Source organism: Cryptomeria japonica, chromosome 10 (genome assembly GCF_030272615.1).
Source record: "Cryptomeria japonica chromosome 10, Sugi_1.0, whole genome shotgun sequence".
Classification (NCBI taxonomy): domain Eukaryota; kingdom Viridiplantae; phylum Streptophyta; class Pinopsida; order Cupressales; family Cupressaceae; genus Cryptomeria; species Cryptomeria japonica.
In genome coordinates this window covers 313,107,860-313,135,706 of record NC_081414.1, presented here as the reverse complement: position 1 = coordinate 313,135,706, position 27,847 = coordinate 313,107,860, and the positions used below count along the sequence as shown (strand labels likewise).

The window sequence follows — 27,847 nt, the reverse complement described above, 5'->3', positions numbered from 1 at the left end:
AAGGGCCCTCTATGTGTGTGTTGTGCGGTACTGGAGAAGAGGATTCTTCTCATTTTTTTTAGGTGTCCTTTTTCCCTGTAGCTCTGGCATTCTTGGTGGGGTGTCTGGAAACACCCTTGTGTCCATGCTTCTTCCTTGGTGGAATTTTGGAACAATTTGGGTAAGCCTCCGACCTTACTCCTTTTCTTCAGATTGTGTGGTGTCTTGGGCCTACTTTCATTTTGTGGTAGATCTGGTTGCAGAAGAATCATAGAATCTTTAGGGGAGTAAAGATTTTGATCCCACAAGTTTGGCATCAAGTTGTGGGTATGATCCAAGAGACTGTGGAAGTGAAGTGTGAGGTGATGCTCTCTGTGGATAGAGGGGATGTTGATATTGTGGATAGACAGGGTTTTTAGGGAATGTCTTTGGCCTCTGCTTGTGTTAGAAGGGGTAGACGTGCGAAGAAGAAGGTTCATAGGGATGGTAGATGGTTGCCTCCCCCTAAGAATTTCCTGAAGATCAACACTGACAGCTCTTCGAGGGGCAATCCTGGACCAGTTGGGATTGGTGGAGTTGGCAAAGATTGGGCAGGTAAGGCCATTTTCTTCTTTTCTATTCATAAAGGGTAATAGGCGAACAATTTTATGGAGGGGCTTGCTATTATTTATGCCCTTGAAAGGGCCTATGCTTTGGGATGGCGTAAGGTTATATGTGAATCAGATTCATAGGTTATTGTCAATATGTTGAATGAGAGGAAAGTGACTGATATCAACTAGCAGCTTGCCTTGGTGGTTCAACAGACTTTGTAGGTTAGTTCTAGGATGGAGCAAGTGTCTTTCATTCACATTCCACGTGAGTGGAATAGGGTTGCAGATTGGCTGGCCAAGTGGGCTTCAGAGCATGGTGGGGATTGGAAGGTTGAGGATTGGGAGAATCTTTCTCTTGATTGTCGCCAAGATCTAGAGAGGATCTTGGTGGAGGATATTGATGGTTCTGATGTTGGGTAATGTGGTTCTTTCTCTAGTTGAGTCTAGCACTCTGTGTTTCTTTTGTAATCGTCTTTCTTGAATTTCAATAAAGTTTTTACCCCTTTTATTCAAAAAAAAAAAAAATAGTATTATTGATTAATTTCAAAAGATATTAAAGGCATTTAGGACCTTTTCAAGGTTTTTGATGATTTGAAAAATGAGGGCCACAAAAAAAATTGTTTGATCTAACAAAAGTGTTGGACTAAGATAAATCAAGGGTAACAAAGGAGATAAAACTTGAATCAATTATACAATTTAGGGGCCTCACAATTATTTATACCAACACTACTTATGTATGAATAATTTGGATACCATAATTCTCTAATACTACGTTTTCTTCCAATATTATTATCATCAATTTTGTTCCTTAATCCTCAACATCAATGATAATTCCTTCTTCTTTTGGTTATGCACATGACCTCTATAAATTTCATTAAACCTTAGAACACCCACTTGATATCCATGGAGAAACTCATCTTTGTTACCTCTTAATACTATTCATTGTACCACACATTTGCTATAAGCCTAGATGTTGCCACACCTTGCAACTTTCCCTATTGCACTAATGGTTTTAGCCATTGGCGTTATTCTTCTTGCTAATTTCTTTCAATTACCTACCATATTATTCACTAAGTCAAACTTGGCATTTGTTCTAGTTTCAACATTAGCAATATTACCAATACTTTGTCTTCCTTAACTAGTCATTTGTTGCATATAGGGCATCTTATTCTTCACGCTATTTAGATTTGGTTTTCTTAGTATACCTCAATTGTTCCTTAGAACTATCAATTGTTTCCTGAAATGAAATTGATTTTTCATTTCATTTGATGTTAGTTGTGTCACCACACATCGATTAGCACATCATGCACTATTGCTCCCTTTTTAAAATTGACTTAAAAATAGAAATTCAGTTTGCAGAAGTGTTCATGGGATCTCTTGTTTCTTCAACATGTTACATCACTTATATCTACTTTTCTAAGTGATCAATTTAGGGAAATATTTATTTTCATCATCTCTATCAACTTTTCATAGTATTTTCAATTTTCTTCTTCATGAATCTCTCTAAGCTAGAATGTATAACTTTAACTCTAACCATGTCAATGCTCTAGGCAACATTTGCTAAAAAGGCACCCCAATTTACTTCTGAGTTCAAATTACCCGTTACAAGAAATTTACTTAAATGCCTCTTGAAAATTGCTTCAAATTGGTTTGCTCACCTTTCTCACAAGTCAAACTTGCAAAAAATGATGCCACTCTTAAATCTTGCAAATTGGTGCTCAATTTGACAGATCTCCCTTTATAAAAAACAACATCTAATGCCAATTATTGTTGATTGTCTCACCTCTAGTGTTCTAATAACAACCCTATTCCAATACCATGGTACTAGAGGATATTTTATCCTTTCTCTCAAATGCATTTATTCCAATCTAAAACAACCTCTACCAAAGACACTTTTTGGAGCATGTTCACACATGCATATCTTCTGCCTGACATTATAGTACTAAAAGACACCTACACACTTTTTTTGTGAACCATATCTCTTATGAGTTACTTATGGTGCCATACGCTCATAAGATTTCTTTATAAGACTTCTATGGATAATTTATATTGCAACACACGATATTTTTATTGTAGAATTATCACCTTCTCTCGTATTAACTCAAACTCTACTATTTGATGCAGTCATATATAAAAAAATCTATTAAAAATAATCCAACTACACAACCCTAACAAATAGATAAACACATACAAAAAATAAAAAATCAAGTACATGAAGCTGCTAAACATCATTACAATAATAACATCTTCCTGTCTAAATATCAGAAATTGTTGTTTTTTCAATATTGAAACGAAGTTCTGAAACATAGACTTAATGCTGCTTCGTTCCAATCTATTTGTAAAGAACTTACAATATCATACACCTATGATTGAGCTACTTTTGTGTTTCTTCCAAATTAAATAGAAAAGCAAATGTTACCAGAAACACGTTATAAGATGACATTGAATAAGACGAACCGCTTCTTCCATTCCTCAGAAATGGTAAGATTCCAATTCAGACTCATCTGCACACACACACAAAACTTCGAGTGGCCCCGGTTAAGCCCAACCTCGTGATCCATAATTTTATAGAACACCTGTTTAATCATGTTCTATAATGCATAATTTTATGGAACACCTGTTTAATCTTTCTCCATTCTCCAAACGTGTATTGACTGAAGGAGGCTTCTTTCTTTCAACGTACATGGATGTTTTATATAAGACTGCCTCTACTCTGCTTCACCATTATCTCACGCTTATCTCCTTAACTTTTAAGCTTTCTGTCTGCAATTTTTACAGCCATGGCTTGTACACAGAGAAGGTAATTTGCTTTGTGTTTTCCAATAAAATTTTTAGGGCTGTAATACTTAAAAAACGAAGTTTTAAGTGATTTAGTTGTATCATTCATTGATCAAATTGTATGGAAATGCAGATTGGAAGGCAAAGTGGCAATAATCACAGGCGGAGCGTCAGGCATTGGGGAAGCCTGTGTCCGCCTCTTCACAAAACACGGAGCCAAAGTGATAATCGCCGACATTTCAGACGAAGCAGGGGAAAAACTGGCACAAGCTCTGCCTCCATGGGCAACCTTCATCCACTGCGATGTGAGCAAAGAGTCAGACGTTAGTGCTGCCGTAGATTTGGCCATGCAAAAACACGGGCAACTAGACATCATGTTCAACAATGCCGGCATAGCAGATGCCCAGAAAGGGACCGTTGCAGAGTACGATTGCAAACAATTCGAGATTGTTATGAACGTAAATGCAAAGGGAGTTTTGCATGGCATGAAGCATGCAGGCCGAGTGATGATCCCAGCTCAAAAGGGCTGCATAATTTCCACAGCCAGCGTTGCAGCGGTTTTGGGCGGCGGCATGTCTTATGCTTACACTGCCGCTAAACATTCTGTTGTTGGGTTGTCCAAAAGTGGTGCTGCTGAGCTGGGGAAGTTTGGAATCAGAGTGAATTGTGTGTCACCTTCTATCATTGCCACTCATATGGCAGTCAAGCTTATGGAAGAGAATGGTTCTTCACGGGAGGGGAAGGGCAGGGCCATGGTGGAAGAGTGGGCTAACAGTGTTGGGAACTTAAAGGGGGTTACTCTTAAAGAGGAAGATATTGCAGAGGCTGCTCTGTATTTGGCCAGTGATGAAGCAAGGTATGTGAGTGGTCTTAATCTTGTTGTGGATGGTGGATTCACTGTTGTAGGCTGAACACCACCACTCGGGACTGCCTCATCACCTATTTATTTGTTTCAGTGATTGCTTAGTTTGACATCTATGATTTAGATTGTAATAATGGGGTTCCTTTTTGGACCCTTGGTTGATTCATATTCTAAGGATTCCATAATAATATATATGATTCATTGATTACCTAAGATAAATGTGTGTACAATGATTATCTATGTTACATCATTCACCTGCACACATGCATATATAGAAACTCATTTGATATATAAAGTAATATCTCAAACTAAACATAAAATACATACATGTCCATAATATTCATAATATCAATATATCACATATTTTCATTTCAAATAATAATAGTTCAATATCACAATGATTTATAAATGTTATAATAAGGAACAACTGGAAAGGAGGTTATTTTGATGAACCTTCCCCCATTTCACTATTTCCGTACATGAGTCCTCATTCACGATCTTGAGTGTGAATTAAATCTCCCCCCTAGTACCATAGTCATTCATATAAGGCACCCAATCTACTAACAAATAGATAGTAGCCACCTCCAACTAACTAGCTCATGACATCATCTATGCCTATACTAATTATAGTAAAACAATCATAGTAATGACATCTCTAAATTTGGGCATGATTGCTCCTGCCTTTATTCATGCTAGCACTATATCCAACTTGTTTTTCTTTTCTCTAATGGTATCTTGATCAATCTCAAACATCCTTAACTAGTGTATTATTGTATACCTCTCTACCTAAAGAGTGACACACACCATTGATGCACCCAAATGCACCTCTCATGACTGAATCAAAAAGTCCATGGTTAAAGAGATTGATGTCACCCAATTATCTAGGGTAACTATATATCATATACATTATATACGATCCAAACTACACACTAATTGTGATAGGATACCATATATGATTGAGATAATGCAACACTAAAATGATATATAGGCTAGATCATCACTCAAGTATCATCAATTTGTTGAAATTGTATAATGTCAAAGGTTACAACTTACATCTACTACACTCCCTCCTCACCAACTATGCTCATTGGAGCATCCTCAATTGCTCCATGCTTGCATGCAATGAATAGGAGGGTAGGGAGTACATCCCATGCTAATTCTCATGATATACAATCATTGGCCCTGCACCATCTCAAGTTGTGGTTGTTATGCATGAAACCTCCTTATCTATTGATACCATCTGTTGGTGCAAATAATTATTCATCATGGATATTATTACACCTTACTTAAGTTTACTTAGGAAATGCATTTCATAGTAGTTTGGGTATGAGACACTTGGGTGTTTCTGCCACATAGGGATAGTGTGTGTAGGAGAAATTCCACTTTTTATGGTGTTGATCATGTTACTATTTTATCATATCCACTTATTGTGGAGTGATAATTTCACCTTCAGTGGGTGATCCACCTCATGTGGAATATTTTATTGTTTCTCCTACCTACCCACACCTATTTCCTACCTACCCTTGTTTCTTATTGAGCCATATGTCATGTTTGTATGCTCACATATCCATATAGCCTTGCCTATATAAGCAGGCTCATATTCATTATAACAACAACTATTGATCATTTTTCTATTGATGAGAATATAGTTTATTCTTGTCTTATATTGTGTCTCTATTTTGTACATTTCATTGAGCTCTTGATCTTGGCAAAATCTCACATAGTATCGGAGCCATTAGAGGGTCATTGATTTGTCCTTGAGAGGCATTATTGCGACGTCAAGAGACAGATCTGAGGAGCAGCATCTTTTGGAGGCGTCCTAGACCAGATCCGACCTCGTCATTGCGTCCAGGTGGTCATTTCCATGAATTTTGGTTATAAAGTCGGCCTATTTTGATGAGATTTTTTTTTTGCATATTTTGGCTATTATTGTACGAATTTCGAAAAAAAATTAGTTTTTTCCAAAAAATTTGAAAAAAAAAAAATCAAAAAAATCATTTTGGGGGTCCAAAGACCCCCCCCCAAACCCGCAGGTCTATAGGGCTCCACCACTGGCGGATTCACAGCCCACCGACAGCACCCCCACGCTTCGCAGCCACCAACAATGCCCACCAACAGCATCCCCGCGCTCCACAGCTCCCCCAGCACCTCCACCAATAGCTCCCTCAGTAGCTCCGCCCACCGAGAGCGTCGTCGCGCAGCCGCCCCACTACCTTTGCTGCAGCTGTTGCGCAGCAGCCCCGCTACAGCCACAGCCGCAGCTGCGCCTCCCCCACGCCTCTCGTCACACCGCCTCCCTGTCGCGCCACCCCTACCAGCCCCTCCGGCATTGCCGAACCCACCAGCTATCGCCTCCAGGCACCATCGACGACTCCCATCGCCAGATTCTGGCAACCACCCACCGGAACGCCGGTGACTGTCAGCAGGGCCCGCCTGAGCACCAGACTAGCAGACTGAGCCCAGTCACTTGCCACGTCAACAGCCCAGTTGGATGCCAAATCACTTGCACAGTCAGCGCCACGTCAGCACCCAGTCAGCCGTGAAGTTTTGGCAGCAGTCATACGGCCATCAAATTTAACCCCACAGTTTGCTAACCTTATCATTTTTCAAAAATTTTGCAGGCCCCTCTTATTGAGCTTTTTGATTTTGCAGTTCAACTTCAAATGGCCATATCTTGCTCATTTTTGCTCCTTTTTTGGTGCAATTTTTTTTCATGTAATTTCACATGGTGGAATTATTTTCTGATTTTGATGGACATATTTTTCATAATTCTCAGTTTTTGGTGACTTTACCTGTCCAATCCTTGTTTATGCAACTTCCAGGACTCCGTTTGGGCTCATACGGACTCCTTTTCAAGTGCCCTTTTTTTTTAAGTGTATGATTTTTTCTCTACTTTCATAATCTTCTATCATTTTTCAGCAATTTTGGGTAGAAATAGTACTTTCATCATATGGTCTTATTTGGCCAATTTGGCACTTGTATTGCATAGATCTATCTTGCTGGTCTTTTGCATTGTAGTTCTCAGCCTATTGGAGCAGTTTTAAAATAAAATCAGAAGTCCACCTTGCCATTTTTTGCAAGTGGCCTATTGTACACGCACTACATATAAAGTGTCAAAATCATCATTGTTGGGGGGTTACTTTGATTGAGTGAATTTGGGGGGTGTCTCTTGTGATTTTGTGCTCTTATGTTCCTTCCTTTCTGCTGCTATGAGTTCTTCTAAGTTTCCTCTCTTAACTCCTCATAATTATGCTACTTGGAAAATTGATGCTTGGAATAAACTTATGGAAAAAGGACTAACTCGTTACATTGATAGAACTATTGTTGCTCCCATTGATCCTAAGGTTGATCTAGTTGGTTACTTGGATTGGCTCACTAAAAATATCATGGCAATTGGTACCTTAAGAAAGTATGTATCAAAGGATCTCATTTTTCATATTGAGAAATGTACTCTAATCAAAGATGAATGGCAAAAGTTTCAAGACTTGTATGGTCAAGTTGATGAGATTAGGGGATATCAGATTGATAGTGATCTCACCATGTTAGGTCCCAAGAACTTTGATACTATACAAGATTATGTCACTAAGGCAAATGAGTTGAGGGCACAACTCAAAGATTGTGGCATTGATAAGAAGGATACTCAATTGATCTTCAACTTGATGGGCAAGCTTCCACAAGAATATGCAGCATTTGTTCTAGTTTCCAAACCCATATGATGACAATGGGTTCAAGCTACACAATGCCTACATTTGATGCTTTCGCTGAAATGTTAACGATGGAACAAACTAAGTTGATAAGCATGGGCATTCTTAAGGCTTCTAAGTCTCAAGCATTAGTGGCAAATCAAGGGAACAAAGGAAATCAAGGAAAGGACAACTCAAACAAGAAGAAATGGCAATCAAAGCCTAAGGACAAAGCATCATCCTCTCTACAACAAGGAGATACATCCTCTTCCAAGAGGGATAATTCACCAAAGAGGGAGAGACCTACTTGTGCCTATTGTAAAAAGTTTGGTCATGAGGAGCATCGTTGCCATTCTAAGAAGATTGATGAGCTCACACATATCCTCAAAAAGCATAACATTGATTTGCCTAATGTCTACAAGAAGGATGATTCATCAACTTCCACTTCCTCACAATCAAAAGGAAAAGGGCAGCATTCATGCCTTCTACAAGTGGGAAGACTCGCTCTTTTGGGACAAGAAAAGGAAAAGTTGTTTGTGCTACAACCAGTCATGATTCAGAGAGATGGTTTCTAGATTTAGGGGCTTCTCATCATATGGCATCTTCACAATCTATGTTCTCTACATTTGAGCCTTGCACCATGCCGTAGATTTTGATGGGCAATCATACATACATGGATGTGATTGGGAAAGGATCTATTGACATTGGGGATAACTCCTTCAATGATGTGTTGTGTGTACCCCACTTGACAAACAATCTCCTTTCCATCTATCAAATCACACATGGCGCAACTAAGAGAGTTGTGGAGTTCACACCCGAGTCAGTTTTCATTAGAGACTTGGAGACTAGAGCTATCATTGCGACTGGGGTGGTTGATCATGCATCTCAGTTATACTCCTTTTCAGATTTTGTTGATGATGATTTCACATTTGATGATTCTACACATGATGATCACACTTCTTGTGATGGTTCAGATTTTGAGGAGAACTTTGGGCACTTGAGCATGGGGATTCTCACATGTGACCCCATTCTTGAGCCTTGTATTTTATTTCCTCATATTGTTATCACATCACCTATTGCACCTAATGATGCGGATAGTGCGACAGTTTTGCCTTCATGTGATTCAGTGCAGCAGGATATTCATTGTCTTCCAACTTCAGATTCATGGGATGATTACTTGACAGACATTGTAGGTTTGTTTGTGGAATCCTACATTGCAGATTTGGGAGACATCATTGATGATATTCATCTTCTCTTTGATGAAGATGATCCTTCTTCGATTGTTGTGAGGGAACACTCTGACCCTCTTGTTCATTCTCTACATGATCATTCTTTCGAGGTTGACGTGATTGTGGATACTTATGTACAACAGTTAGAGGAGGTCTCTTTATGTTTAGAGGAGACATGTGAGTCTTTGGATATTGTTCTACATTCATCTCCACTAGATCTTGGAGTGCCTTTTTCAGCAGTGTGGCACAGTTTACCACCTTTGGAGGGGGTATCTTTCAGCATCAACATGGGGACACTTAAGCAGTTTTCAGTAATTCCTTTCATCATGAGTTTTTTCCATACATCTTCCCTTCATGATTGGGGAGACTTCATGGATACACCTTTGGTTTTGTTTCTTCCTAAGAGGAGGAATGTTGTTTGACGTTCGTGGAGCAGTTTCTTCATACATTGAGCTTCTATCATTGGTGCAGATTCCACATTGAGGGGGGGCTTCCTAGCTTCTCTTCTTCTCTCATACGGGTGGGGGGGACTTTTTCGTCACATGGGGTTTTGTTCCTCACATTCTTCTATGAGAGTTCTCTTGTATAGTTTTCATCTCTCTTTTGGGGGAGGTTTTTTCTCTCTTTCCCCGCTTTGTGAGAGATTTCATTGCATTGGTTTGCATGCATTTGCATTTGTACATGGGTACCTAACATGGCCTAGTAGTCGGGACCCATCTTGCATTGCTTAGTTGCATTGTAGACTTAAGTGCATTCCCCTAAGTTGCACTTAAGGGGGGGTGTTGGTGTAAATAATTATTCATCTTGGATATTATTACACCTTACTTAAGTTTACTTAGGAAATGCATTTCATAGTAGTTTGGGTATGAGACACTTGGGTTTTTGTGCCACATAGGGATAGTGTGTGTAGGAGAAATTCCACCTTTTATGGTGTTGATCTTGTTACTACTTTATCATATCCACTTATTGTGGAGTGATAATTCCACCTTCGGTGGGTGATCCACCTCATGTGGAATATTTTATTGTTTCTCCTACCTACCCACACCTATTTCCTACCTACCCTTGTTTCTTATTGAGCCACATGTCATGTTTGTGTGCTCACATATCCATATAGCCTTGCCTATATAAGCAAGCTCATATTCATTGTAAGAGCAACTATTGATCATTTTTCTATTGATGAGAATACAATTTATTCTTGTCCTATATTGTGTCTCTATTTTGTACATTTCATTGAGCTCTTGATCTTGGAAAAATCTCACGCCATCAAGTACTCTTATGTCTAAAATTTATGCCTAAAATTTAGTACTTGATGGTATGCTTATCTCTAAACATTATGCCTCTACTTTTTTCATCTTCATGGTACTTGATGTCTTCATATGTTATAGGTCTTTTATGCATATGTCTATTCTCTTCACAAGTCCTCTTTCGAACCCAACTCCAACCCCCACGCAACAAACATTGACACCAAATTCACATTCATTCGGTACCAAAGTTTAGACATCAAATATTCTTCACCAAAGATGACATCCAAAATCTACATGAACATTGGGTCATTGAATTTGAATACACCCCCCAGATGCTTCTTTGTCACCCTTCCAAAGAAGGTGAGTTGTTGCTTTGTGGAATGTAGAGAAAAGTTCACTTCCATACTTCAGTCTTGAGCTTTCTCACAACTCACCATTAACGATTTCATTGAAAAATGCAAAGAAAATAGCAAGAAAACATGCCTTAAAACTCAGAACCGCCTCCCCCATCATTTCAACCTCAATTGCTCATGCTTAATATTGTACCCATCCTCTGACACCCAACTCATATCCTAGTAATCCTCATATATCCCTTCGCCACCCACATCTTCCAATGATACTCTGGTGCAGGAGCACCTAATGCAAAAATGGGTCAATAATGCAAATAGGGGTCTACTAGTATGTTTTTAATTATTTCATGTAATAAGGTCATATTATGACCATTTTTGGTGAGTGTGTGTCATGTAGAGTCATTTTTTATCAAATATGTAAAATTTGTTAAAATGTTGTAAAAGTTGCTTAAGCAACTTTACAACTTTTGGAAGTTGAAGAGTCATGAGTTGTAAATATGTAGTTGAGTGTTTGGAAGGTGGGAAAAAAAATGGGAATCATTGTAAATGGTTTATATAGGCCTTGTGTGGTCAAAAGAGGGTTAGAGCAATATGTAGTGGTGAAAAATGTAATGTAAAACCTCAATTTTATTGTATTTCCTGTCACTCCCTGTTGTTTCTCAGTATTGTATGGTTTGGTAAATCCATATAAATGAAATTTTATTGATTGAATGTGAAATTATTTTGAATCTAATTTCTTACAAAGTTTGTTTCACGTGATTTGGTTAAGTTTTGTGCAAGATATTGCAATTTTGGTGAGTGCGGGTCTGAACCCTGTCTAGTGTTCCCAATCTTGGGAAGAACGCCATAACTACCTTTTTTACCATTGGATCTTCATAAAAATCTCAGATAAATTCTATAAATATCTTCTCTACAACCTCACTAGAGATATTTTGTTTATTATATTTTTTTTAAAAGTTATGGATGATTGTTTGCCCATCTTAGATTGAAAAAACAAACCTAGTTAGACCTAATTGTAGAAGTACAGACATGATTTGAGAGCTTTGTTACAAAACAACCCTACCTAATTCTTTTATATGTTTTAAAGAAGCCAAATGGGTACTCAAATATGATTTTACAATCAGGATATCAAGTCTAATTTGAAAGTTGTCATTGACAGTCCTAAATTGAAGGGCTACTAGATTCTAGGCCTAGTTGTGTGGACAAGATACATGTTGAGATAACCTGAATCTTTGAAGGGTGTTGATGGTTAATTTATGTTATATTTGGTTGATTTATAATGTTTCTAATTTCAAGTCCAACGTTGTGAAGTCCTAAATGAAAATTGGTGTTTGTGGTCATTGAAGCATAGTGCCATTGTGAAGGAACCTTAACTTGTAGAGGATAAGAATGGAATGTTAGTTGTGAAATTGAACCCCACCTCTACCCGGCTTCAAAGAACCATTCCCCCCTTTATCAGTGGCAAAGAGATTGGCCGCCTCTTTTAAAGGTCCCTCCATAGATATCAACGAAGGAAGTCAGAACTTCTCATGAGTAGGGAGAAGGGGAAATCAATAGACTACCTTTAGAAGCAGTTGGTCCTAATGCTTATTGTCCTTTTTTTCTCAAAACTTTAAAAGTATACATGCCAGGAACCATATTTGAACTGGACACAAGGATTTTTCAGTCCTTTTCTCTACCAACTGAGCTATCCTGGTTGTTCCCCTGTGCATCATACTAGCAGAGTAACCAAACTCATGTGAACTAAAAACAAAAAAGGTAAAAGAAAACATTTGAAATAGTAGAATCAATGATACAAAATGTACAAATGGAAATATCTTCATCAAATTATATGATGATTTGTCTCTTTCAATTAAAGCTTGAGTATTTAAAAAATAGAAAAGTAATGGTAATGTTATTATCATTACAACTTTTATTGCTAGCCCTTTTAAAATAAATATACGTATATCCCGTATAAGTAATGTACTAAGAATCCAAAAGTCAAAACGCTTAACAACACTTTCTCGACCAGAAAATATTTGACTTAGCAATCTCACCAAATTGGATTCGTTCCATGGAATGAATATTTCCATCATGTTATCTTTAAATTTTGACTGAGCGCTAAAGAACCAAACTATTTCTCAGTTCTTTCTAATAGGGTTCGTAGACCACGGGTTTAGGGTTTAGGGTTGAAGAATATCGACACTAGAGTTTCCTTCTCATCGAAAGTGAGAGATACAAAAATAAAAAATAAAATTTTGCCAATTCCCCCCTAATGACATGGATAAATTTATTTAATTTCCAAGAGGGGGCAGGGGCTTCACCCTTGGAATTAGCATTAATAATAATTTGGGAGTCACCTTCTAGGTGCAAGCAATCAACCGCTATTTTTTGGCCAATCAGATACCCCCCAAAGCAAGTTGATCCTTAGCCTTAGTATTGGTACCATCCAACAACCTTTGTGCCCCAAATGCCACATTATTACCATTCCAATCGCGTTCCACCCATCCAACACCAGAAGGGCCTAAATTACCCTTTGAAGCTCCATCAAAGTTCACTTTGATCCAACTAGCCTCTGGATTTTTCCAAACAACCATATTCGTCTCTCTTGCTTCCGAAAAAACCTGGTTAGGCCCATTAATCGGCCAATAAAATAGATTAATTAATTAGATAAAAATTATTCAATTAATTAATGAAGTGATGAGGATTTAATTAAATATTTTTTCTATTTAATAATGTATGATGCTATACTTGAAATTTTCATTAGCATTATAACATAAATTTTGTGTTGTAGTTTCCAATATCTACAATTCTTTAATCAGATTTAATAGTTGCATCCAGTTTTTTAGAAGGCCTATCACTGGAGTCAAAATATTTACTTTTTAATCTTATTAAAATTGTGTCACCAATATGTATAACAAATTTCTTATTGTTCATATTCTAGATACTATATGCTCTTCTCACCTTGTCCACATTAAGATCTCAATGATTTGGAAATGTTAGGGTTTGTTTTATTCTTTTAAAGTTTTTAAAGGTGAGATAATTTTCTTGTTAGGGACATTAAAGTGTTATCAAATCTATGATCTTGCCAACCTATAAGAAAAGCTAATTTTTTAACGTAAATTACATCACATGCATGCTAGTATGGAAGGAAACAAAATGAAGAAATTAATGACTCCATGTCAAAAATGTCACAATTTTTGTATAATATGAATAAGGAAATGAGTTGTTTCATTATTTTGGTGAAACAATGTGACAAAAGAGCATAAGGAAGATCACAAACCAATAATTTATCTAAGATTAGTCCTACTCCCAATCTATTTGAAAAAAAAAGTGCAACTAGAACCAAAACATCATATTATTGCTAAGGACCCAAGTTTTAAAGATCACCTAATACAACATTTTGTTAATAGTTTAAAATTTCTAAATTCATTTAGAAGATCATGAAAGAAATATCTCATTTAGGAGGTGTGGATAAAAGAGCAATGTTGCAAAGATGATGCAAACTTCTAGCATTTAATGAATATAAAAAATGATAACTACAAATATTATACTACTTTTGAATAATTATTGACGACATTCAAAGAAAACATGAGAAGTATAAAGGAGGAGGAGAAATCATAATGTGTAATGCCGCTCTCGTCTACTTCTCTTCGTTGCAATATTATATGTGAAAGGGGTGATATCGATCATTTGAGTTTATGAGAATGCATATGATGTTAAAATCCCCTTCAATAATTTGAGTTTGGTTACACACACACACACACACACACACACACACACACACACACACACACACACACACACACACACACACACACACACACACACACACACACACATCCATGCATACATACATGCATATACATATACATATATATATATATATATATAGAGAGAGAGAGAGAGATACATACGTACGTACATACATACATACATATATACATATGTATATATGTATGTATGTATGTATGTGTGTGTACGTATATACACATGTATATAAGTATATATATGTATGTATATATGTGTCTATATGTCTGTGTGTATGTGCATGAGTAGGTACACTTGACATGTAAATATTTTAATGAGTGCGGGTACAAGGAATTGACTCCACCTATCTCCACAGGTATGAGCATACCCACATCTCTTGACGTTTCTTAACAGGAGATAGCACACTAGCCAACAACCCCAAGCCAAAACTCATGCCCCTTGATTAGGGAAATTCCCTTTATTTTACTATTTTAATTATTTTATTATTTTGAGTGTCGACTACTACAATTGGTAGCTTTTAGAAAACCTAGTCGCATGTAATCATTGTTTGTGCATATTCAATTTGTTGCAATTGTCACTATTGCAATGCATATAGTAATGATATTTAAATGCATATTATGTCTTAATTATATTTGATTTAATGTGAAATATGTCTTATTAGTATTTGATTTAATGAGTATTGAGTGATTCATCATTGGGGTCTTTTGGGAGGTTAATTGGCTTTATGATTTTTTATTTGAGTTGTTTTGTTATATTCCCACTCCAAAAATTGAGCATATAACTTTTCACTGGGCTCATTTTCTCAACACTTTGTCTTATTTTCATGTTTTTTCCTCTCAAAACCCCTTGGTGGCTAAACGAAATTGTTGAGCTTGAGAGATTTTGGAGGTGGAATTTTGTGGGTATGGTGCTAATAGATTTGGATTGAGGGGTTCATGTTGTTGTTTGAATCTTGAGTCTATTGGTGGAGAGTGTAGAATGTAGTTTGTGAATGAAGTTTCTATCCAAGTTGACATAGGATACTTCAAATTTCTTCGTATCTTTTAATTTGATCTCTTTGACTGGTTGTAATATGTTGTAATGTGGATTTGAAACCTTTTTGAGCAATGAAATCAAATATTTGATGTGCTTGTTGGATTGTTTGGTTGTTTTGATTGTGGGTTTGGGGAAACAATGTGAAAATGGGGTTTCCAAGGGATTATGCTTCCCAATCCTTGTTATATTTTTGTATTGGCTTTGTAAATTTTATTTTGGAATTTCATGGGGTATTTCTCAAATGGGTTGGTCCCCAATTTTTCCTTCCTATCTTCTTTGTTTGTCAACCATGATGCCCTAGTTGGCTTCCAAGAGCGAAATTACGCATCTACTTCCACATTCACACAATTGCAAGTTGAATTGTGCAATTGTTGACTTAATTACACAATTCATAATTGATTTATGAAATTTCTAAAATAATTGTGCAATTGCTCCCAAATTTACAGAATTGTCTGTCAGTGAGTTGATTTTGGCTTTTAGCTCTCCCCATGGCCTTGTTTGAGTTGTTTCTCAAATTTCCTTGGGTTTTGGGTCTGATTGGCCTTGAGTGAGATGAATTGATTTCATGGTATGCTTCTAGGATATATAATAGAGACTTTCACGTGTACTTGTGTATTGGGATCAATCCAAGATAGGATTTCATGTTTTGGAGACCCTTAGGTTACTCCATGGGTAAAGTTGGCATTGATACTTGACTCATGTCTCTCCAGGTGTAATAAATTGATAGCTCTTGATATGAGCATGTGTTATGAATGCTTGAGTATTTATGATAAATTTGAAATATATTCCTAGTATCATTTAATATGATTGCATTTCATTGTGGGATCAAGTAGATCCATTCTCTATGTAGCATGACCAATTGAGTATGCCTTGTATATGGTTGAAATGGCATTGTGTAAAAGAGATATTTGGTGTTATTGAGCATATGAAAAGTGAATCATTACATTGTGTTTTATTTTTATTCCTTATTTTATTTAATGGCATGATCCTAGGTCTAGGTACTAGAGTGGGTCATGGGAGTTGCCCTCATTAGGGGTCAGGGCCCAAAGTGGCTGCCAAGATAACCCAATGGAGAGTTAGAGTAAAACAAGTGATAACATAATTAAAACTTGGGTTGGGATAAAACATTAATAAGAGATAATTGGATACCCCTTGCATGCTTGAGCACTAGTATGAGGCTAAAGATTTATTGGGAAGGATTAGCCATTCGTGGGGCATTGATCTGGCATAACTGAGTCTCCTTGTCCATATGAGAGGACTACTTGGTTATGTGTGGTTCCATCCCTTTGAGCACACATGACAACACTCCCTACACATAGCACTCTAGTACCTAGGTCTCGATAGTTGAGTAATACCCTATGTATTTACTATTGTTTGATCTTTTGGTTATCTCGTTGTGATACATGATGTATGGAAAATTTGGTGTTTCTCTTGTGGGTGTGCCCTTGTCCTTATTTTTGTTGACTAAGGATGCTTCCTCGCTCTTTTGGTATTTTACTTACCGATGATCAAGCACCCTCTCTCTCACTTGATTGTTTCTCTTTTATGTGAGTTATGCATTATTCATATTTACATCTTGTTGTGGATTTATGACTCTTGTTGGGTTGATATATTCATGTTGAGTATTTTCTCTATGTTTGGCTCTTGTCTTAACCCATTGCTACCCATTGTATACTTCTATGAATGCCTAGGATGTGTGACCATCTCCACAAGCACGGTGAGTGGGCCTAAGGGTACTAGATGGTTGGGTGGCATTGCCAACCACCGCTAGGGATCAACAGACTTGGTTTGTGACTAGCTTAATGGATTTTACCTCCTTCCTCAGCATTGGATTCTTATCATGTTCTCTCTTCCTTGTATGGTGTGATCATTTGTATATTGAATCATGTAAGGTATCATCGATCATGTATGCATTGAACACTCCAATTAGAGATGGATGTAATAATTCTTACTAGATATGTATTGATATTGCTTTATGTTCACTAATGTTGGAATTATGCATGAAGTATGATCTCTTATGCTTCTCTATTCTTATTGTATCATGATGTTACCATATGAACATTTCAATTGGTGTTTTAAGATGAACATAGGTATGTTTTGTTTAGTGTTGGAGGTTCATTGAGTCATCCCTTAGTGGGTCATGAGATATTGATCTAGTCGTGGATGTGTTGCTTGGGTAGCATGTCAGGGAACCCTTAGAGGTGACTTGAGTTATCTTGGATGGAGTTCCAAGAGTTTTGACTTTCACATGTACATAGTTGGTTTGCACGTAGTTGACCTTATCTTGAGGTTGAGTGCTTTTCTTGTATATGCAATGCATGATGACACTTTATTACTTCAAAAAAATCATTTCCATACATTCCTTGTATATATTTCTCTTATCCTCTAGGGTTCCTTGGTAGGTGGTGACATAATGAAAGCCTCGTGAAATTTGTAATAAAATTCTCTTGAAAGAGAAAAATTCCCCTTTCACAAAGGAGGATGTGACAAAAAAACAAATTATGAAAAAAGAAATTTTGATTCTCATCCGAAAAATCTTGGGAGTCAAGCCAAAAATTTTGGGAAAAAGAGAAGATGTTAGAACATATATTTAATTAAGGAATAGAAAAAAGTATTAGAATAGTATATAATGACATATATATCAGATTTGAAAATTCCAAAAAAGGTACCGAGGAAAAAAAAAATTCCAAAAAAGGTTAAGGAAGAGATGGTGGAGCATCAGTCAAAATAAAGAACAACAATTAGAGCTATAATAAATTAATAGTAAGAAAACCTGAGGAACCCATAATATGGGTTGAAATTGAAAAAGAGATTTCTTACAAGAAGACTCAATAATCTTCAAAAACTTGAGAGGAACAAAACCTTAAAGAAATTCACCATATAGACATAAATTGAAAAAGATGTTCTTGTACAAGAAGCACTCAACAATCTTCCAAAGATTGAATTTGTGCCATATAAAAGTGATTTATAAGATAGTAATAAAAATGAACGTGGATAATATTTTGTTAAATAATATATTCTTGAGTCACTAGAATAGAATAGTAGTGTTAAAGCAAATATTTTAGAGGTAACAGTAGAAGGAGAAGAAAAATACTTAGAGGATTCTTATTCTTGTAGATCAATAATGAAAGGGAAGTTCTTATCCAAGAAATATAAAAGTTAGATTTTTAGAAAGACACAATTGAGGGGCATGAACTAAGAAGACTATGATGCCTCAATCAAGGTATCAAATATGATTTGGAAATGTTCCAATCTAGGTGAAAGTGAGGAATTTTTTTTTTAGTTAACAAAAAGTTGCGGGACATGCAATATAAATTTGACTTATTCACACAACTTGGTTTTTCATGGCCTTATGACATAAAGGAATGATGTATCAACAACAATTCTTTCAAGAAGATGATGAAGGACAAAATGATAATTGATTTGGACTAGATTTTTTTGAGGCTAGATGAGGAAAAATTTTTGGATTTTATCAAACCATTGATATCTTTAATTGGTACATTGAAGTCAAGTTCCACTTTTAATTATGAATTGTTAATAGATTTCCAAGTCAAATATAAAAAGTTAGAACAAATTACAACTCCATCAATTGAATGTGGAGGACACTACAAAAGGTGATAGGATGTTCCAACACTATCTAGAATTATAAATTTGTTAATTTAAAAGAGATATTATAAATTTGTAATACTTTTATATATTCGTTCATAGGAAAATCAATATAAAATTGACATCCATTTTTTAGCTTCATTATAAAGGACGCTAAGAATTACAATTTGGGTGGGGTTTTAGACTTTTAGTTAATATTTTTCAAATGTCATGACAATGATTTGTAAAATAAATAAGAGAAATCAGTTGCATTACTTGTATATCTTCAAATCCAAGCATGAGAACAAAGAATAATTTATGAAATTATGAAAATATAATTATATATGTTGTTGTGACACATAAAATCACAATTACAATGTAAGCATTCTCTTCGTATATCTGCATATTGAAATGTACGTTGTTATTGCACCAAATTTCATTTATAGATTGACCCCTCTACAACTTATTCCCTAGAATTTGTTCTAAATTCTTTCTACACTTCAAGCTTTAGAAAACCTAAAACTCTCTCAATAACAACCTAAACGCAACTCAATGTCCAAAAATTTTAGAATCCTAGAGGAGTTGGAATTGCATCCGATTACTTGGCCGATTGAAATGCAAATTAAAATTTTGGTCATTTCATTTCACTATTTGCATTATACCATCAAGTTATCACCTATGTGGAAGAAACCTATTTTAATATTTCCACATGATCAATGTAGTCACCTCCTACCACTATCTCCACAACCTTGAAAAAAGGTCATCTCGTATTAAATCTTAGAAAGCTTGTCCTAGCTAGAATTCAACATATCTGAATTCAACCCACCATCATGATTAATTGACCACACTGCCAATGCCTCTGATTGATAACTATAACCTAGTCCTAAATACAACTCCTGAGCCTTCTCTTTAGTTGATAAATTTGAGAAGTATAATGATTCCCTTCTTATGACATCAAATACAATTGCATAAGAGAAGACCCATCCTTCTAATAAAAAGCATCCACTGTCCCTTACAATCTACCTTGCATCCTCAGGGGTCATCTTGGATATGTTAAATGTAACTTCCTCTAATACTTCAACTTTAAATTCATAACTATCTTAATGATTCCTTAATGCCAATCTTTCTTTGACTATATTAGAAAATTGCTCCTTTTATTTTTTAGGATAAAGTCCTTAAATTCTTGGAACTCCACAACCTTATCATCAGACAAAAATGTAGAGCATGCCAATGCTTTGACATCATCTTCCACCTCTCTACCTATTTCAAATTTTATAAACATTCTATCCTAAGGCCTATCCTCAACCATCATTCTAATGCAGAGTTAAATTTGTGTCTCACTTCCTCAATGTCTAGTACATTTTCATGAAATTGAGCAAAAGGTTGAGGTGAATTTTTTTGTAATGGGACCACCATCTATGGGTATTGAAGTAGAGAATCATATTGAACAATATATTGAGGCCTATCCACTAATGCCTTAGGGAAATTGGCAATTATGTTGTTTGTATTTTCTCCAAATCAATGTGTGCCCCTTTGTATGTCGGGTTAATATTTTTCATTTTTTCTTCTACCATCTATACCTTAACCCATATCTATCAAGTATCCTTTGAACCTCTACCTCAAAAAAAGAATCTATGGTCAAGTCCTCAATCTTATCATGTTCATGAAAAATGGATCCCAATCTGACCCCAACCCTAGTCTGATGAACAAAGTGTTCAGGATCACAATTTTTGAATTTTTCAAAACTCATATTATATAGTAGTAATTAGGACTATACCAACTCCAATCCTTATTTGTACATGATCTGAAAATAAGATAAATGTAATTTTCTAGAATGAATGAGCCTTTATTTGCATTTCTTAGATGAGTTTTGTCAAACTCCTTCAACTGCCAAATGATTTCTAAGGAATCAATTATATTTGGTACATTTCTAGGAAAAACATGAGGTTTAACTAGTACACCATAAACTTTGATGATAGTGTACCTAGAGTAGAAAAACTAGTCTCCCAAATTATGCTTCACTCCTACCTTGGTTACCTTTCTCAATGGGCCTCAAAAATCTCCTAACCATGCCAGATAATCTCCAATTTGACTGGGTACCCCAAATTTTGCATCACAATATTGACAAGTAATTCCTCATATATGACATAATTAAAATTCTAAAATTGCATATCCCATAAATGCTTCCATTCTTGAATTGACAATATTTAATTCTACTCATCCACCTTTCTCAACTTCAACTTTGGGCCCCAAGGCCAAGCCTTACTTCCACTATGCAGAATAATGTGGCACAATTAAGAATACCTCCTGAAATGAACAAAATGGCTACCCTTCTTGATATCCACAAGGGCTTTGTGAATACCATTTGAAATGTATGAGGCAAAGTCAAAGGTGTCAACGACCATCATCATCAGATGCATAGGCATCTTAGCTTGTACATTGATTCCCAACACTTGACAAACTGCAAAGTAATTCTTTATGAAATAATCCTCAAAACATTTATAAGCAAAGGACTCAACCTTTTCCCTCCAAAATGTAATAGACTTTGGACTGTCTTCTCCCTTTTATGAAATGGAAGCCATGGAAGCCATTTAACACCAAATATACCTTTTTCCTTCTCATATTCCCTCCTCCTAGATCCAAAATCAATGGGCATGTGCACATTAGATTTTAACAGAAATATTTCACAAATAGATTTCCTATCAAACGTGGTTGGAAAAACACCCCTATCTATGTAGACGGACTTGTCTAGATTATAGTTTTTTTCCATTGGTCTAATTAGGTCTAAGTTGACAAAACAAATTGGTACTACAAGCCTTCCCAACTCCAATCTTCATGCATGATTGATAGGCATAGGGGCTCTACTCTTTTTGTAAGCATAGTTGAACAAATTTCTTCCATTAATGGGGACACAAGGATACCAACAAGATGTTGCCCTATCCACAAGTCTATCATATAGAATACTCCTACCCTAGGCATGCCTTGCCCTTTTCAAAGATCCAGACAACTGAGAAATGATATCTTCATCCAATCCCCTCTTAGCTCTTAGTGAAGTTCCAACTATTAATGTATTTGCATTAATAAATATATATAAATCACCACGAGAGAGAGATCATCATGATCAAGACTTCTATTTAATTTTCTCGCTAATCCACTTAAATAATACATCTTTAATAATTGTAACGAACCCTTTCACCATGATTACATTATTTTATGAATGTGAATATTTTAATATTTTTAATGTATTTGCATTAATAAATATATATAAATCACCACAAGAGAGAGATCATCATGATCAAGACTTCTATTTAATTTTCTTGCTAATCCACTTAAATAATACATCTTTAATAATTGTAACGAACCCTTTCACCATGATTACATTATTTTATGAATGTGAATATTTTAATATAATAGTTTAGAAAAATTACATTGTATGGTATTTAAAAATTAGAAATATTTTTTGGATTAAATAATTCAGTATAGAAAAAAAATCAGCCCTTCAAAATTACTTAAAAGGTAAAAACCTAACTAGTTCTAACTTAATTGTAATTTCATAATATTTGAAAAAAAAAATCAAATTAAAATATCTAATACTTTATAAACAAACAACTCTCTTTTTAATGTCAATGCTTCAGTTCACCACTTCACTTTTACTAATACTATATCTTCTTAGATAATTATGCACTAAAATGAGGGTTGGTGAATTCTCATTGCATAAACATATTGACAATCACATCATTCAAGGCCTCTAAAATAGATGTCATCTCAATGTATGTACTTGCTTGGATCTACACATGATGTTTCTTCTTGACCACTAATAAGACTTGGATCAACTTTCACATAGGTAACAAAACCATCAAAATTATAGGCACCCCCACTAGTTCCATAGCAATCTCTCTTTGTATTATGTAACCATACCTAAATGAAAGAAACAAGCATAATTAGTAACAAATTCTAGTAAAATATATTTCAAAACACATGCATTGATAGGTATGCAAATACACAATATCGTATTGACTCGAGTTCAAGAGGACCTTGTTGTATGTACTTTTATACCTTGCATACACAATTGATGTGTTGGGATGTAACTAGGCTTGTTTAATCACTCTTGTAATGCATCCAAGTTGATCTCAATGTCCATTGGAAGATATTGCCATGGGCTGGAAACCTATGAGAAGCATTTCTTCTTCTAACATATATGTTTCTCCTCCTTGAATTAATGGCCACATGTTTTATGTTAAATAGCTATTGAAAGACAAAAGACCAATCAATACAAGGGTTCTTGATTTAAAGGATTAAAAAGTTGTTGTATTGATTTGGAATGGAAAGTTATTTTTGATTAAGACAAAATGGGTTTTACAGAGACCCGAAACCCAAATCCAAAGACAGAATAGCCAAAACAGTAGCTAAATAGTCCAAAATCAACAATAAAACAGAGACAGAAATAGGAGAAACACTCCACAGAGCCCAACTAAAAACAAAAATAAACCCGTGGGCTAGCCTACCAAAATGAAAATTTTTTGAATCTCAAGTGTTTGTGGATTTAAAAACATCATTGTATTAACACTAGAGGATTAAAAACAATCTGCCCACTCTCAAGCTATATCTTTACTTCTTTATTTATCTATCGCTTTCTTTGTGTGTCTCTCTCTATATTTCTATGTCTCTCTCTCCCTCTCTCCCTCTCTCTATATTTTCTATATCTCTATCTCTCTATCACTCTACTTCACCATATATATCTCTCTATCTCTGCCTCTGCCTCTGCCTCTACCTCTTCCTCTATATTTATTCCTCTCTACCTCTCCCTCTTGATCTCCCTATCTCTATATATTTATCTCTCTTTACATCTCTCTATCCATTTGTCTCCCTCATGCTCTCTTTATTTGTATTTAGCTCTACCTATATCTTCCTCTCTTCCCCTCTATATCTAGACAAATATCCCTCTCTTTATCCATTCATTTATCTCTCTCAATCTCCCTTCTCTCTCAATCTCCCTCTTCCTAGACCTCTACATTTATATATCTTTGCCTCTCAATCTCTATCTCTTCATATTTATTTTTCATCTCACCCTTTATCTTTATCTCTATCTCTCCATCACTCTCTACCCTATATCTCTACTTGTCTCTACACCTATATCTTTGTCTACCAAGTGACCTCATGTACACCACAAATGTATAGAAAAGAGACAAAAAAATTCCTACTTGAGCTTCCACAACTCTTTGGCATACCCATTGCACACCAAGGTGTGATTGCTAGTTATTATAAATAGGTCCCACCATATGAAGATGTGATAAACTCAAAGTTTGAGAATATTGATCACACAAATACATGTGACAATCTCTGACTTAGTCACATTTTGGTGGTAGGCCCACCTTGGAGAAAGTACAATTGACTTAAACAATGTGATCCAATGAAAATAGTTTGCCAATGACATGGTTTATTGAAACATGTTACACGGAGAAATATTGAAGCTTCCCATCTTTTGATCTTTGCGGTGGGGCCACTTCAATAAACTAGTGATACAAAGGCTTCGTGCAAGACAATAAGGAGCTAACAACTTACAAAAATTCAAATTGACCATGAGGACCACAATATTGGGATTTATTTGTCAAGACTAAGGAAACACTAAACTAGTACTATATTATCTACATTATCTACCATTATACTAATATAAGGACTGGGTCTCTCAAATCTATGTGGGCTCCTTTATAGGAAGGGTCAATTCTCTTCATCGTTTCCTCAACGAAACATAAGATAAAGTAATGTTGGGGCAAATTGAATATGAATACATTTTGAATTATTCATGATTATGTGAATTTTGTCTTCCCATACCAGTAACTAGGATGCAAAATGAAAATAAGGAATCAATGCAATTTTGTGGTAATGTATGCAAATAGTATCACACGGTAACAATATGAAATTATCAATAAAATGAAATTCATAAATACAAATTGAAAATATGTTTAATAAATCAAACATGAAGATAATATTTACAATTGAAATTCTACAATGAATTGTAAATAGTAGCATATCACTTATTAATTTATAAATGAAATTTTAAAAAATACAATTGCATTTCACAATTCAATAATAGATGATGATGGGGATATGGTAGAAGAAAAAAATAGATATTAGAAATGAAAGACACCAGATTACATTGTCCTTCACCTTCTCATCTCATAGATAGAGTGGAAGTAGAGGCACCGTTATCCACTTGATTTGCTCCTTTGATGTTGTAGTTGGGTGGAATGTGTTTTCTTATTGTAGTAGTATGATGTCAAGATAGGGATTAATAGAACAAAATAGCATCATAAGGATAGGATAATAAAAGATGATCAAAATAAGAGAAGAGGCCTCAATTTATAGATTTTTCATAAGGAAAATCAATGGCCAAGATGTGATGATAAATGGACGACTAGAATTAGTTGAGAAATATGGCATAGATTGAATAAGACCCAAGTGTTCTCACGCATGAGTGAGCACACATGGAGAAGCCCATGAAAGATACATGTCTATGACATGTGTAAGAGCTAGGGTGGCTTTGAAAATTTACATGTATATGAGATGTGTAACAGGTAGGGTGGATATGAGGTGACCTTTCATTCTTGCACATATGAGAAAGAGGGGGGTAGGGACACTTGTCACATGATAGAAAGTTTAGATCTTGATCCATGTAGATGGATTTAAGGGCTAGGATAAGTGAACAAGGATTGAGGGTGAGGTGAAATTAAATATTAAAATGAAAATAATAATGGAGGTTAATTAACCTAAATCAATTAATTAAGTAGGTATTAATTAACTGATTTTATTGGAGGATATGGAGGATAAGGTTAGACATAATTAAATAAATATAAATATTTAATTAAAGGTGACGAATAAAGGTGAAGGTTAAACTTAATTAAATAAATGTAAATTTATTTAATTAAGAGTGAAGGGTAAAGATAAAGGATTAATTAAATAAATATTTATTTAATTTGCTAGAATGATATAAAATCAAGTGTGGTTAGGTATAGACAAATTTAGGTGTCTACATTTTGCCTCTTTAATATAGCATCATGAAGCGGTGTTCTATCAAAGAAGAATAAAACATAGTGGATAGATAGGGATAATGACCAGTAGAATGATGCCCCAATCATTAGTAGGATGAGGAAAGATGACAAGGAGGTATTGGTGTGCCCCCTAAAGAGGACAGGTAGGTTCAAAGAACATGGGTGTTCTCTAAAAATGGATATGATGACTAGAGGATTAAGGATGCATAAAAAATACATGGAGAGATAGATTGAAACTAGATAGGGGTGATGGATAGATAAATAGAGAGGGAATAGATGATAATACTATTGTGGTGGTATAAGAAACTTAGATTGGATTTTTAAATTATGCACCAAGGTATGAGGAACCAAGATAACAATGTGCCAAGTACATGATAAAAAGGTCAAGTGAAAACATGTCCTATGACACCATGATATAAAATACAATGCCTTTGTAGAAATAGGATGAAAATACCATGATAAATATAAACAATGATAACACACATAAGAAACAAGAAAGCATGCACCATAGACCAAAGTCAAACCAAGATTTTGCCCCTAAAAATAGTTGGATGAGTTCTTCAAACCTTTTTATTCCTTTAGGTAGACTTGAGAACCATTCCATAGCTTGTCCTCCCAGACTCCTTGGAAAAAGGCGCATGAGATACGTTTGATCGTGCATGAACTCCATACAGGCAGCACAAAATTCCCTGACATGATCTTGAGGATCTGAGGTACCATCATATTTGTCAAATTTTGGGATCTCAACTCGTGAAGGGAATGGAGGCGTGTATAGGTTTTTGTCAAATGGAAATTGGCATATTGTCTCCAGAGAATATTGTTTTGGGGATTTATCCTTGTTTTTTAGTTCTGTGATCTCAGTCCGTAAGGCTAGTAATTGTCTGTGGACCATTATTATAGGTGATTCTTCCTTTTTAGTAACAAGTGTCTGAACGTCATATCTAGTAGGAAGTTTGGCACCTTGTTTTGCTAGCTCTAGAAAATAGTCTTCTTTTTCTCTAGCCATGATAGCCTTCATCATTTTTCAAAAATCCTTATCCTTTTGACATTTATGAATATCTTTTTCGGGAGGTTCAGAATCTTCAGCTTCACTTGATGAGGAATCATTATCAGTTCCGTGAATACTAAGGTTGTCTTTGTCATTGTGTTTTGTCTCATGTATAGTGGGAGATTCAGGTTCATCAAAAATTTGTACCCCTGATGATGAAGGTTTATCAGTGAGCTGGTCCTTCACGTAATATGCGTTATCTTGATATGTGAAGATTTGTCCTTTTCTTTTGGCTTCTTTCTTGCGAGAACTCCTGGTTTGAATAGGCATTTTTATGGATTAGTGTGACCTAAAGTTGTTTGTGATGCAGAGGTCAAGGTCAAATTCAGAGCTAGTTGTTCGGTTAACGTATTTCTTTGAGAGAAGCAACTAAGATTCAATCTGGTTTCAGGAAAGATCTATCCTATATAAGACATTTATCTAAGTTGATTCCAGAATAGTGACTAAGATTCAATCTGGTTTCGGGAACGATCTATCCTGTATAAGACGTTATCTAAGTGACTTAAGTTTGATAAGTAGTTGTTTGAAGTAGCTGAAAGATGATCGACCAAATCGTGCAACACAAATGGCAGAGGTACACTGTCTTGATCTGTTTATTCTTAGGATGATGATAACCAATATTATGCTCGTTGTAGATTTGTTTTAGGCAAGTTTGACTGTTCTGT

General features: G+C 35.6%; 1 protein-coding gene across 1 annotated transcript; it reads left to right on the top strand.

Annotated features, from left to right (window-relative positions):
* The first annotated feature begins 3,236 nt into the window (after positions 1-3,236).
* Positions 3,237-4,404, top strand: LOC131041782 (short-chain dehydrogenase reductase 2a-like). The gene is made up of 2 exons (XM_057974990.2): positions 3,237-3,369; positions 3,481-4,404. The coding sequence occupies exons 1-2, from the start codon at positions 3,350-3,352 to the stop codon at positions 4,256-4,258; spliced, it is 798 nt and encodes a 265-aa protein (XP_057830973.2). The 5' UTR covers positions 3,237-3,349; the 3' UTR covers positions 4,259-4,404.
* Positions 4,405-27,847: the final 23,443 nt, after the last annotated feature.